Source organism: Lampetra planeri, chromosome 22 (assembly GCF_965212315.1).
Source record: "Lampetra planeri chromosome 22, kcLamPlan1.2.h2, whole genome shotgun sequence".
Lineage (NCBI taxonomy): Eukaryota > Metazoa > Chordata > Hyperoartia > Petromyzontiformes > Petromyzontidae > Lampetra > Lampetra planeri.
The window spans coordinates 5,750,658-5,766,120 of record NC_136128.1 but is presented as its reverse complement, the minus strand read 5'-3'; the positions used below and the strand labels follow the sequence as shown (position 1 = coordinate 5,766,120).

General features: G+C 44.8%; 1 protein-coding gene across 3 annotated transcripts in view; it reads left to right on the top strand.

The window, feature by feature from the left end:
* The window catches only part of LOC144724944 (uncharacterized), a 222,556-nt gene that overhangs the window by 140,066 nt on the left and 67,027 nt on the right, over positions 1-15,463 (top strand). For all 3 annotated transcript variants that reach the window (XM_078604272.1, XM_078604271.1, XM_078604273.1), the window contains exon 3: positions 13,524-13,613. In XM_078604272.1, the coding sequence (XP_078460398.1) occupies positions 13,524-13,613 (90 nt within the window). The remainder of the gene's footprint in view (positions 1-13,523; positions 13,614-15,463) is intronic.

The following is a 15,463-nucleotide window of genomic DNA, read 5'->3' as shown; positions in this document are numbered from 1 at the left end:
CTCTATGCTGTAACATACATTGAAACTCACTTGTCAGCAACATTTGATTGACGGGCCTGACTGCTGATGATACCTGGAAGGTTGAAACCGGTCCAGGGTTTGCCTGCTTAGAGCAATGCTTCTGGAAAACGTCGATCCAAAATGCCCACAGCCAAATGGACGAAGAATACATTCATATTCACATGGAGAAATGAGTCTTCACGTCTGTCCATCAACGTGTATTCACATCTGCTGCTGGAATATTCCAGTCGTGGATATTAGATATAAAGCTGGAACATAACAATTTCTCACAGTATTTGTTTTGGACCTGCACCCTTTCCTGGCACATTGGTTTTAAATAATGAAGTTATTTTTTAGCGTTGAATGCCGGTCACTTAGTTTTTTATTCTTATGCTTCCCCGCCTTCCGCCCGTGATTCATGGCCCCATGTTTCATGATCTCCCACCCCCTTTTTGAGTGAGAGGCCAACGTCAATAACGTCTTGATGGCAGGCCTTGTAAGGGCACCGTCGCAAGCTCCCTGCGTGTTTAATAAATGGCGGCGCGACGGTTCGTGAGTCATGCTGCCCCAGTCTTGGGCTGTACGGGCAGCGTAAAGCATCGGGCAGCACACCAACGTGACCTTGCCGTGTTTTTTAATCTCATTTGCGATCTTAGATTTTATTGATTTACAGAGAGTCTTACACACCCAGGTCGTATTGCCACATGTCCAGGTTTTGCCAGGATCGTACTTTTTTGTTTGTTAAAGATCGCTGTCCTGGGAAATCTTTAAATCTTCCCAGAATATTACAAAAAGATTTATCCCGAGTTTGTGTCAATTGTGTAATCATACACCAGCCAAGATAATGGACTCACGTGTAGATTAACACTGTTATGGTATCGTGAGATATTCTTCTTCCCATGATATGTCCCCGCTTTTTATTCCTCCAGAGGTAGAAACCCTAAATCTGGCGTAGCCCACACGAACAAAAATGACTGGCATTTTTGTATTATTATTTTATAAATAAACAGAGCGAACATTCATAGAGTTATTGTGTGAAACACCTGTCCAAATCTGTCAACTGATTAGATCTGGCAACCGAATTAGGTTTTTAAAACATACATAATAGGGGTTTGGGGATGTAACGTTACCATTGAATAGGGCTTTGTGAACTAGAGGACAACTCAGTGGAACATGGGTCATGGTCCCGACAGCCACTTGTGATTAGGATCTTTACGCGTTTGACTTGAAGGACGCAGGGAAACGTAATAGTATTACCGGACAGACGGTTCCTTAATGTTGTTCTCCACACACTTGTGAGTTAAAGCACATGCAATCATACGTGCGACACATGCAAAAATTAGAAAATGTTGTGGTTTACTCTCAAACACACCGGTGTGCTGTACTAGTTACGAATTGGCATGTTCTGTTTACGTGACAAACCTTCCTAATTGGCTGTGTCGGGTGGTGGCGGGTTTTAACGAGACGCATATTTCTTTACGCAATCTAACCCAAAAAGCTCTATGATGGAAAACGGACACACACGAAACACTTTTGTACTGTGCTATATTTAATATCTTATGGGGATGCTGCCACAGTGTAATAGTGAGCACACTGGAATGGCATTCACACAGGCTGCCGGATTGATCCGATCTCCCATCGCTGCAGTTGAACCAATTAATAAATCCCCCACCCCCTCCCTTACCCGCCAAGCAGTATGAATGCATACCTGCCAAACCATACGGTTTACACCGTATTCTTGTACAAGGAAATTGAGTAAAAAAAAAATCGTATATTTGTTTGTGTTTCTCCCTTGTGATGGGACTTTGTGGGATGAACGTTAAGGGCACGGGGTGACCAATAAGGTCTGAATTGGTCTGTAATAAGGTAGGGCACTGATAATGGGTTGACAGGTATGTGAATGGATACACCGCTGTTCAGAGGTGGGACAAAGTCATTGTTATGCAAGTCCAAGTCGAGTCGCAAGTCATCAAATTCATGACTCGAGTCTGACTCGAGTCCAAGTCACATGACTCGAGTCCACATCTCATAGGTGGGACAAAGTCATTGTTATGCAAGTCCAAGTCGAGTCGCAAGTCATCAAATTCATGACTCGAGTCTGACTCGAGTCCAAGTCACATGACTCGAGTCCACATCTCATAGGTGGGACAAAGTCATTGTTATGCAAGTCCAAGTCGAGTCGCAAGTCATCAAATTCATGACTCGAGTCTGACTCGAGTCCAAGTCACATGACTCGAGTCCACACCTCTGCCGCTGTTAGTCGATCAGCAGGGCCGTGTGTGGTGGAATGAAGCTGAAGAGCTCTGTGGGCCTTACCTGGTAAAATATAACAAAACAAATATTTGTCATAGTAAATAGGTCGCCAGTTGCATCTCCCACTCGGCAGTTGAAACCAGGGGCAACCTTCATTAAATGTTGCACCTACCCAGCCATATGCATAGGTATGGTACGGTTAATTAGACAGCAGTTCGCGTGTGGTGGAGTAAAAGTGTGGGTGCTCGCACCCCTTACAAGACGTCTGGTCGGTGTGTTAAGAGGAGGCCAGAATACCATCTTGACAGTGCCGGATTAAGCTAGTGCGGGGCCTGTAAGCACATGTTATAAAGGGGCCCTAAATAAATAAAAAACACATACATATAAAACTATTTTTACTTGCATAGTAAATTACAGTAATTTTATTTTTTCATTTGCTATACAGCCAGATAATACGACAAATCGCTAACCTTAAACACCCAGTCGTTCATAAAAGTTGAAGGCAGTATAGTACTATAGTAATAGAGCAAGTGCAGAATCACTGACCCGGATTTGATAGCTTGAAAGCATTTAGCTTGGGGCCCTTGCAAGTGCAGGGCCCGTCTCTACTAGGATAACCCGGCACTGCCTCTAGATGGGATCTCTAGATGCTTCCTCGAGTGCAGGCCCTTCTCTCACAAGTGACGTGAACAAGCAATTTGCAGGGCTGCACTCTTTACCTTCTGTGTCACATCCAATAAATGGTGACTGGCCTCTGTGAAGAGTGCCTGCTAATGTATATTCGAGTATTGTAAACGACATCCGAATGAGCTGTTGAATGGCCATGTCAAAGATTGAATGTTATCACGTTTCCATTCGACCGCAGTGCTTTTGATTTGTTTATAAAACACTGCCATCGATGGGCGTGCTGTGTGTTGCGCAGCAGCTTCTCCTCTTGTGTTGTGGAAGGTGTCTCACTGATACAAAGGGGCGGGGAGGCAGAGCAAACACAACGCCTTCCTTACCTTATCTACTACCTGCAGCACAGGAATGGTATCGCACCTATGCAGATAACAGGAATGAAAGTGTGCTCCTGATAGCAGTTATTTGCACACTTTGCAGTGCAGATAGGACCTCTCAGGGGCATACTTTCAGAAACTTCAGACGTTATTTTAGCCGCTTAGGCTTCATTGAGCTCTGCAGCTCTGTTACAAAGACAACCACAGTGGTTGTCGGACATTGCAGTGTCGAAATGTGCAAACTAACAAGAGCAAAACACACAAATAATTTACGGGTGAAAACCACGGCAAAACTTACTGCGAACGGAGATGGAAAAGTGACAAAATAATGATGTAACAGATGTATGCAAAGAAACTGTGTAAGACAGCCTGGGAGATAATGAGGCTTAGTCATAGCAGACTCATAAAAAAAACTTGCACCAACCGGAAGTGAGGCTTATTATCAAGTCCTGTCATTTATTCGTGGAGACATCTTGCAATTGTGCAATAATGTTGTAAGTGAAGACTAAATATTGAACAGCACAGTTACGTGTAATCGAATTTTCTCTTCATTTTGGCTGGGTCTTGTACAAACCCATACAACAGTGTAAAATGTATTTTTATAGGGAGCTAGCGACATTTGTTTTCTGCGGGAATGTTGCCAAGACACTACACAAAAGATGGTCACATGTTTTAGAATGTGTATTTGTGCAGCTTTGGGAATGCACGCTTCAAAAAAAATCACAAGCACGTCTCGATGAAATGTATGACAGAGGGCCTTAAATATGACACGGTTAATGTCCCTGAAGGAACTGCATTGTCACTCTAAACAAATCACGAGCAACGCTTCCTGCCTTGTGATACCTCACATGCAGCCAAATATGAGAACGTCACTCGCAGGAGAATATTGGGAAGGTCGCTAAGTGTGGATCAATGTGAGAAAACACACGTTTGCAGTTGCAATTTCAGTACAACTCTCAACATACGTGGAACACTATTAATGCAGCTACAAACAAAACTGTAGAGCTTGGGGCGATGAGTTTATTAAGCCGATTAATCAAATAAAGTTGTACTCGATTACCGTATTTATTTTGTGCTCAATTATTCGGGCACCTTAAAAAATGGTCACATGTTTTGATTCAAAATTTTAAAATGGGTGATTGTTAGATCTTAATCAAATTGAAGTTTTAATTCTCAGAGCTGGAAACTTGGCAAAATCAGGTTAACGCTAATATGCAATATGATTGGGGAGGGGCTCTGTTTTGTTCAGTCATTGTGGCATACCTGTCAAGATCATACGGTTTAACCGGGAATTCGTGTACAGGAAAATGGAGTTTTCAGATCCATACGGCATACGGCCGTTTCAATACGGGCAAAAAAACAATCTATATTTGTGTTTCTCCCTTGTGATGGGACGTTGTAGGATGAACGTTGAGATTGATAAGGGCACGGGGTGACCAATAAGGCCTGAATTGGTCTGTAATAAGGTAGGGGTACTGATAAGGGGTTGACAGGTATGTTGGTGACTGGGCAGAGACCATCAACTCCCTCACTCTTGAGAAAACCTCTTAATCACAGGCGGCTGCCCGGATTCAAACCCAGCGTCTCAGCGGCGGCGGCTCACCCTCGCTCTTGGCTCACCGTCGAACAAAGACGGTCGCTGCATCTCGTGCTTTCAGAAGCGCTTCTGGGGTCGTCTGGAGCACTCTCCCTTTCGATATTAGGAAGCCACTTTGAAAATCTACATCGAAAACCGATTTCTTTACAACCGCTTTTTGTGTTCAGTTTATCGTCCTTCCCCCTCGCCTCCGATTGGCACGGTTGGCTATGTACGGTGCAAAAGAAATTCAACATACACAGTACGTACATACAACATACATAGAGCGCTCTGACCTCTGCGCCCGTTGCGCCCACCTCTTGTATCAATACAGTAACCGACTCCAAATCCATTCCTTTCAAATTTGCCTCACGTTTATTGTCCAGTTGCATGGGCCCTCCCGCCGCCCAGCTGATGAAACATTGACGTAATGGTCGCAATGGGCCTGGGCACTAAGGGAAGAGCGAGATCGTGTGTCTTCCACGTCTCGTGTTCCGAGTGCTCGGCCGGCTCCACGGGACCGTGCTGGCAGCAAGCTTAGAATTCCCGGAAGTTAAATATAGGAGCCGAGTGACATCGGGCATTGTAAAACCATTTGCCTTGCCAACTAGACGAAGGGTGCTAACGTTCCTACGCCTGACTCTTCAGAAGCCTGAACCCAGCCAAGGGCTGCCAAAGTGACACTACGTGTGACATGCTGGACACGTATTTGTTTCCCTATTGCTTAGGGAATTTACTCCCTACCTGTTTATCTGGTTGTTGCAACATTCAATTACAGTATTATAATTTATGTTATTATTTTAAGACAATTTCGGAATCTTCAGTGGTGAGGTTTTGCCTTCACCAAGTTGTTTCCTCTTCACGCAATGTCATTCCACAGACTGGCTTGAAGAGAGTTGCAATCCAAACAAAACAATTAGCTCGTACCATATCTGTCTACTTAGTGTGGAGGCTACCGATGTAGGCGGCATGTACAAAACACAAATCGTTAAATTGGCTTTTAGGAACCGCTTCCATTAGCTCGCTGTGGTGAAGTCACGCTGGTGATTTGTTTGAAAGTGTGGTAGTCAAACCGGAGTAGCAGATTCGTTATTTTATCATGAGCAAAGCTGTCAACTGGTGTCACAACAAATAACCGAGGACATCCCAGAAGGTTGAAACAGGTTCTGAGTTTGCTCGTTTAAACGAACGCTGCTTCAAGACTTTTTTTTTCTAGAAAGCCAAATAGGCCGATTAACTAAAATATTTGTTAATATGTGTAGAGACAGAATGGTGCTGAGGTAGGTCACGTGACTTGACCATGTGAGCTCATTCATGGGAGCAAATTCCCACAATGCATTTGAGACCTATTTGTGTCTCCGTGTGATGTTAGTGTGTCCCATGACATACATAGGCTGTTAAAAATCGCTGTCTGGATTCACTGCAGCCGTGATGAGGTCAGATTCTTAAACAGTCTTACAGCAGCACAATATTCTTGGTTCTTTCGGTAAAGTCACGTAGAAGGGAAATAATAATAAAAATATAAAACAATACAATTCTCACGCCATTTCGACTGCAACACAAGCAATCACACCTGCTGTGGATTTCACACCTGATGATGATTGCTTGTGTTGCAGTCGAAACGTCGTGATAATTTTATTGTTTTATATTTTTATTATTTTATTATTTCCCTTCTACGTGACTTTACCGAAAGAACCAAGATTATGAATCCCTGCAGTCACGAAAGCTTTAAAGCAGCACAATAGTTAGAATATACAATAGTTAGAATATACATTTTTGTGGGAAATGGCCATTTTTGGTTTAAACTAAAGAGATCATTTTGAATGAATTGAAGAGACTATTGGAACGGGACGTGCCCAACGACTGGCGTTAGTCTGACGATGCATGCCCAATCCCTTCTCAAATGGCGTGCGCTCACAGTGACATCTATTTGCAATGCTTTACACTAATTACTGTGACGGCGTTAAGCGGAGCGAGCTGTATTTGCCACCAAGACGTGTGCCGCTTTGAGGGAGCGTCCTGGGATGTGTAGGGTAGGCGGGCATCCAATTGTATATCGTTATTTGTGGTCATATGTGTGTTTTAATGAAGTTGCATAAGCGGGTTGTGTAAGAAAGCTGGCAACATTTTCTTTTCTTTTATTATTCTGCCTTGCGTTGCATCCGGTGTGATGTGTTTTGGGATTGAGTGTAATCAAAAACACAAGAGTTTGCTGCAAGCTCTATACAAAGCTCTGTTGATATTCCTTGGCAATAACCACAGTGTAGAGGGGTGGCCATTTGTCTAAGCAGGGAAGTATAATTGCATTTGAACTGTGAATTGTTATTGTTTTGATTCTGGAGAGCTGCATTGTTTGCAAACCTAACATTTTTAAATGAGGTAAAATCAAACAACATGCAATCCGTGATGACATGGTCTATATTTTACAGATTTAGCCTGTTATTTATGCTGTTCATTTGTTTTTTAGCAGTGTTGAGTTGTAAGGAACTGCAGACTTCCTTCAGAAGGCTGTTGATTGTTTTTGTATGAAGGAATGATTAAAATTTACAGGGTTATCACGAATCATGGGCGCTGCAAGCTAACATAAAACTATTAACTAACTAAACAAAACTTTTTGTATTCTACCCGATAAGGCCCATTTAGATATATCGCTCTTTTTCAGAAGCGACATGGCCACAGATAATGTAATAGCTAAACGAAGTGGCTTATCACGTGGAAATTCATAGCAGCCTCTAAAGGCACGTTGATTCTAAATGCGGAGGGAAAAACCGGAGGCCCTGGAGAAATATCGACATGACCACGGGAATAACATGCAAACTCCATATATATACAGGGGTCAAGGGTTGTGATATAACCAACAACCTCCTGCATACCAGTTGAGGGAGTTAACATCTCCTAGCCACCTAACATCTCCTAGCCACATCTCCTAGCCACTGTGGCGGATGCAACCCTGAAATGACTTTCTAACACCACTGCTGGCGGAAGGCCCTCCACTAGAGAGAGCTCTAGAGAGCCCCCCAAGAGGGTAATTGGCCTACTCTTCCATGCTGACCGGACTTCTTGGAAGAGGCGTGAGCACCCACGCTTTACTCCAACAACACGCGACCTGCCGACACCTGAGCCCGTGGAGGCATCTGGGTACGCGGAGGCATATGGCAGGGCACCGAATTTTAGCGGATTTCTTTAAAGACCATTGGCCAGAAGGGTGGGGGGGGGGATCTCACCAGGAGTCCATGTCTTTTTTTTTGCTGGACCGTTTTACCCTTCCCGGCAAGATGTTCAAACACTAAATAGATACTCTGTGGTTTTTTCGGTAAAGTCGCATGCCTTTACTGAAAGAACCCAAGAGTATGGATTCCTGCAGTCACGAAAGATTCAAATCAACTAAATAGGTACCTTTTTTCAAGGAATAAAGTCTGCATTAACCACACGTACTTGTGGTGAACATGCAAGCAAACACACTCTGATAATATTTGCATTCTCTTCGAAAATGATTTGCCAATACCAGAACAAGCTTTCTTTATGGCCTAGTCTCACCAGTGTCAGACCAGAGAATGCCAACAGGAGAATGGTACAAAGACAATGCACCTATCAGAGCATTTATACCTCGAGGTGAGCAGCTATATCATGTGACCCTTTTGGGCATTATCAAAAGTATGAAAAATAAGAATAGGTGTTACCCTTCCTGGCAATAAAACAGGTGTTAAGATGTTCAAACACCAATTCTTATTTTTCTTACTTTGATACTGGCAAAAAGGTCCCATGAGTCAAGTCAGTCGGGCGCTGGCGCGGATCCGGTACGGGCACAATGGTGGGAATGAGTTATTGTCGCCGTGATGCCAGTCGGTCCAAAGTGACCACCTCCCTCCCATCTCCCCTCACGCATTAAAATCCGCTGATTCAACACATGCCGCCAGACGCGCTCCACCGTCAGACAAACGTGGCGCGTGACGAAGCTCTGCGGGTCTATTTCAATGCCCCGGTCGCCTGTTTCCACGAAACGTAGGGAGCCATTGGTGTTGCGGACGGTTGTGTTACACGGTAATTGTAGGTGACTTGCGTGTGCGTGCGTTCAACTCTATAGAACGAATGACCAACACATTTGATCGTTACAGTTATGCGCTGCGGATTCCACTTACATTTGGTACCGCGTGCCCCCAATGCCCAAAGATCTGCAGATGCAGAATTGGACTCCTCAGCCAACTCAAGAGCAACCACTAAACCTGACGGGTGTCGCCATCATCGAACCCCGAGGGACTGCCGACGAGTAAATTTAAACGTTCAAAAGTAATTCGCAGCCCTTTGTCAATCCACGGCTGGACGAAGGCTTCCCTGTCGGTGTGTCGGTGGTAGCCATTGCCTGATCATACTTCACCACGCTGGTCAGTGTGGGTTGATGAAGGTTTAGAATTCAGGGGTGGGGAACCTTTATCCTGCCAAGGGCCATTTGGATATTCATAACATCAATCGGCGGGCCATACAAAATTAAATTTATGTTGCTATGAAAAAAGCGCCGAGATTTATTGAATTGAGTCGTGCGGTTGCCTTGGCAGGGTCAAACCAAATGATTTCGCGGGCCTCGTACGGCCCGCGGGCCGGACGTTCCCCACCCCTGGTTTAGATGGTGGTGAGTGCGAGGGGTTACAGGTCCAGCTCAGGTATTATTCACCACTGATGCTAGCTGTGGCCAGGAATGCGACTGTGGATCGCCATCTTCATCACGCGGTGTTTGAACCTTTCCCAGCGCGCTCTTGCGGCAACGTAACCCACAATGAGTATCTGGTACATAGCTGAACGTGAGACACATGTGATAGTGTATCCATTGCGCTAACCGTATCACCCATGTGCCTTGCCAACCTTTCCAGGTGTTCAGGAACACTACTTGGCCCCAAAAGTGTTTTCTACTCCCCTTTTATACAAGGTGTTCTTGAAGGACGGTGTTGCCCATTCTTTATTCAAATTATTTTGCAGTTTGAACTACTTGGTTGAGTGCTGTGTTTGCACGAAAGATAGAGCAATCTTGAGAATGGACAACTCTTGATATGAAGCACCTAACTGGCCGAAGCACCTGGCGAACACCATGGAGGCGCAGTGCTGACACTCGTGCCTCACATCAAGAAGGGCCTGGGTTTGATTCCCAACTGGGGCACCTTTCTGCGTGTACTTTGTGTCAGAGGTCGCAAACGGGTTTTGATTCCTTACACGTACCCGTACCCGTACCCGGCCGCACCAGGGTCGCAAATGGGTACCCGTACCCGTACCCGGCCGGGTACGGGTACCCGTTCCCTACCCGTACCCGTACCCAACCCAAAATGAGTGACAAACGGTTACTCACCAGTGACTCACGGCCTACCCGTACCCGTACCCGGCCGCACCAGGGTCACAAACGGGTACCCGTACCCGTACCTGGCCGGGTACAGGTAGCCGGGTATCGGGTAGGGTACGGGTATCGGGTACCCGGTTGCGACCTCTGCTTTGTGTGTTCTCCCTCTGTTCTGCATGGGTTTCCTCCAGACTTCAAGTTCTCCAGCGTCCTCCCACAGCTAAACAAAAAAATATATTATGTAACTGGTATTGGCCAAACATCTAAATCCTGAAAAGTGACTTTCAAATTACTCAAGTCAGATTATGCGTAACGATTATTACTCCTTCCTCTGACTGAAAATTTGACAGGACCCTCTTTAAAAAAAAAAATCTTGAGACTCAGCTTTTCCAAATAAACGTGCAAGCACACGTATCAACGAGAGACGTTTGATGAAATTTTTTTTTAGCTTGAAACAAAAAGCTCAAGAAATACGGCCTCGTATTCTCTGCGTTACCGCGGGTTTGTTTTTTTTCTTCACCTTCTCTCTGGGAGCCATTTGAGGTCTTACAAAAGTCCTCTGGCCGTTTCCTCACACCACTGTGATAAAACGTGATTTACTAGGAGGCATGCAAGGCGGCGGTGCATTTTGCATTGCAAAGGGCCCTTGTGTTCCGAGTTCCCATGGGAGACTTTGTGTCACGTATGTGCTGTAAATTGTAACGTTTTTTTAGGACAATTAATTTGATGGGAACTCGTGGCAGAAAAAGGAAATACTTTCATCCACTGTACGTTTAATATGATAGTCGGGCACACACTGTACTTTGAATTTCCAGTGATGTCTTCTCAAAGATGTTTGGCAGAAGAATCAAAGAGAGAAAAAAAAGGAGCTTCAGTGTCATTTTTTTTGCCCCACATGTCCTTTTTAAAATGGCACGATGTGGAGAAAACCCAACAAAAATGTTCCGGCCGAAACTTCTTAACGGTAAATGTGAAACAGATGACGCGCCGCAGAAGAAACAGAGCTGCGTATTGTTGCGTTTGTCCCAGAAATGCCCCGTTGGCTTTTCGGCAGGTTACAATTTGTGAACCTGGGAATTCATAATCACCAACTGGCATGTCCCCAGCACTGCTCTTGCTAGGTCATGGAGACTGGTGCATTGACCCCACACGTGGTGTAATAAGGGCATTTTGTTCCATTGGAATTGACTCCGGGTCTCCAGGTTGCCTTGAGAAGGGGCCATATTGCAAAAAATAGCTAATTTACCCACTCAATGGAGGTGTGCTGTGTTTAGTAACGATCAATGTGTCTGTTTTGTCACGTCTCATTTCCTCCGCTCACATCGCACGTTGTTAAATGCGCTTACATCCCACGCCAAACTTGAACTCTCTCTGCAGTTCTATTCTTCAGTGGAATGACTAATACAATCCTTTTTAAAAAGCCACGCGGTAACCTCCTGTAAATACAAATGTGCATGGCAATAGAAGCGCTTCCAAGTGAGCCGTGTGCTGTAAACACGGCGCGCATCGTCATCGTCGTCATCATCGAAGGTCATCAAACCGTGGGGGTCATGCGCACCAGTGGTGCTTTGGAAATAAACGACCCCCACATTCTCACGGTCCCTTGCGATGTGGACAAGAGGATAACGGAGTTTCATGCCACAGCAGTTGGTGTGAGTGCAGGGGAGTTACTTAGTTAATTCTCTTCAGCCCCTATGGGACATAAAGGCCGCAATGAGTTCCCTCCTCTTCTTCCTGTCCTTGGCAACATGTTGAGCCTCGCTCCAAAAGAGGTCGATCGCTGCTACCAGCTCGTCCTTCACTGTCTTGCGCCACGTGGTCTTGGGACTCCCGCGTTTCCTTTTGCCCGGTGGTGTGCATCTGAGGGGCGACTTTTGGGTATACGGTCCTGGTCCATTCTGAGTACATGTCCGAGTCACTGTCTCTCGATGTCTCGTGTGATATTAGGACAACCAGTTTTCTTGTACAGTTCGGTGTTGTGGATTTTGTTTGGCCCAACGGTTGCAGCAGATTCTCCCGAGGCATCTGTTATGGACGGCTGAGAAACGGTTTCATCCATTGCCATTGGCTCAGGTCCATCGCAATAGCCTGGTGTGCTGCTGCTGCTGCCAAGAGAACAGAGTGACTCACCAATTAGAGTAGAGAGCCATGAAATAGCATGCAGCCAGCCCTTCCACGCTACTCCCTTGAGTTTTTTTGTAACTGACTCATGATTCTTTGGGCGTGTGACATCTTATGTTGTTATTACACGAGTAATTACAATTATTTGATACCCCCGCTGCTGGATTTGCTGTGGTGCACGAGCACAATTGATAGAGCAAAAAATAATAAACTCAATTGGTTGGTCAATAACACTGACCTTAAAAGTAAAAAATGCATCCACGAGGTAACATAGCGGGCATTGGCCCTTCATGTATGTGCTGTGAAGTAGGGAATTGCCCAGAACTTAGCATTGTATATCTTAAGGTACAGAGGTATATTTAAATCATAATTAGATGAGTACCACGGTTCTGTTTACAATGCGTAACATTTTAACGTGATAAACTGCTTTTTAAAATAATCATTGGTTTATATAGAAGATAAAATCTAAATCAGGCATTATACAGCATTCACTATTTGCATACCCATCTAAGTTTGCTGGCTGCAGGCCTCCCATGCCATTTAGCTCGTTTGGGGGCCATTTGACCATACTCCACTATGCTAGCCAGTACGGATAAATGAAGGCGGCTAGCGTAGACGTGGGAGCATTGCGTACAAGTGTGGGTACCCCCCCTCACCCACCTCTTCAAAGATGTTATGCCTGTGTTGGAAGAGGAGGCCAAATACCCCCTTTACAGTACCTCTACGGTGCTACCCTCCAGTGGAGACACATTCCCCCCAAGCGGTGGCGTGAGCAAGCAGTTGCGGGGCTGCACCTTCACCGCACACCTTGCATGCATTGCACCGTGAATAACGTTGTGATGCCATTGGTACCTCATTTTGCCAGTAAAAAAATATGATAATTTTTTTTTACCCTTTTATCTGGCAACAAAACTGACACCTTTTTTTACGAGGAGTCATGTTTGCATAGACCACAATACCTGCAGTCATAATGCAAACAAAAAACATAACTCTGATAATGTATGCACTGTCCTTGAAGTTGATTGGTCCACACCCGAGACAGCTTTCCTTAGAGCCTAGTCTCACATGGGTTGGACCAGATGACGCCATTATGACTGCAGGTATTGTGGTCTATGCAAACATGACTCCTCGTAAAAAAGGTGTCAGTTTGTTGCCAGATAAAAGGGTAAAAAAAACTATTTTCAACGTTGTGATGCACGTAGGGCTTAATCCCCGTGTGCTCGTGTGTGTGTCCCCCTTGTGGTCCGGGCAGTCCAAGCGACAGGTGAACGACCTGTACGAAGACCTGCGCGATGGACACAACCTCATCTCGCTGCTGGAGCTGCTGTCCGGGGAGATGCTGGTGAGACTCGGACGGCGCTCGTGCCCGCGACACCCGGGGGGGGGGGGGGGGGGCAGGGGGGGTTACCACGGCACGCGTCGGAGATTGGGGCGCCACAGTGGCTCAGTGATGTTAACTACCTCGCCTGGTACACAGGAGGTTCCTATTCTTAGGTTTTTTTTTGTAAAGTCACGTAGGTAAAAAATTAAAATTAAAATTAATGAAAGTAAAATAAATATAAAATAAAAATCACGACGTTTCGGAGGCAACACAAGCTTCCGTCTTCAGGTGGAACCGTCACAGCACGATAGCTGTATCAAGTGAGAGAAATTCCAAGAAAACAGTCCTTGTATATATACTGGTTGAGGGTGGGAGGAGCCAAGGTAGGCCCTGAATATTATTTTTGTGAGGTTCGGTGCGGCTGAAGCACGCTGTTAGGAATGAGCCTACGTGACTTTACCGAAAAAACCTAAGAATATGAATCCTTGCAGTCACGAAAGCTTCAAATCTAGAATTAACACAGGAGGTTGTGGGTTCGATCCCGACCCTGACGCCTGATATATATTTGGAGTTGGCGTGTTCTCCCTGTGGTCGCGTGGATTTTTCTCTGGGTCCTCCAGTTTTTCTCTCCACATTCAGAAACATGCGTTTTAGAGTATTTGGCTGCTATCAATTTTCACGTGGTAAGCCAATTTGTTAAGCTATCATTTTTAGCCAGGCTGCTTCTGAAAAAAGAGATGTGTAGCTCAGTGGGCCTTACCTGGTAAAATAAAAAGAAATAGTTTTAATGTATGTATAGGGTCACATATAATTAATTTACAAGACTAAACGTAGTTTTTAAAATGGATTAATATTCTTTATGAAGGCAATTGAGACCATTGAATGTTACAATATCTGTTTGCATGCATGTTTCTGAATGTAGATACATGAATATATCAAGCAGTACATTTGGCCAGTAGAGTAGGATTTGTGTTTTTGCGCAAGTTCAAGATTCAAGTGTATTTCCTTCAACCAGGTGCGACCTCAAGAGGCCAGGGTTATTTTAATTTGCAAGAAAGACTTGGGTCACCAAAATGAGAAAATCAAGACGAATAAAATAAAGCGTAGCAATCACACAAATAGAAATATGAACAAAATGACTTCTTGCAGAAAGCTAAAAAATCGAACATTCGTAAATACATTGTAATCAACATTAAATATTCGTTATCCCTGCAGCACAAGTCTACTCGGGCAGATTATTACTTTACAAAAGTGTTAAACATTGGACAGATATTGGGTGACGATTAGACTCGTATGTAAACTGACAAGGAGATATGTCATATGTACAGCGGTGGTTGTCACACTGTGCTGAAAAAACCCGGTGACCTCAATCTTATTCCTGGTCTTGGCCAAAATCAGTGGCAAATATCAGAACTGGTCCTGGGCATCCCCATAGGTTGACTTGCCCTTGAATGAGCACCTCGTATAGTGTTGAAAACATCAGCAGAGGGGAGACAAAGGCAGCCGGGAATTATTCTTACCACACTACCACCACCACCTTGAGCACCATACTGGCCTTGATAGATGCTCGCTAACAGCACCTGCCCCAACAGCCTAGTAAACATAAGCTGAACCCTTATTATGTTTATGTGCCATGAAGGAGGGCCATTGCCCGAAACGTCGCCGATTTTATTCATGTTTTCTTTTAAGGCCACGGTGTATGAGAGTGAAGGCCACGCTGTTATTGATATTCCGGAAAAATAGCCGACAAGTGCGTCGCTAATACGGCTGTGATAGTGTGACTTTCCCAAAATCGTAAACCGCAGATAACGTTGACGCGCATCTCTAGACGAGCAGATTTACTGCGGCCTTAAATATACAGCTTTCAAAAC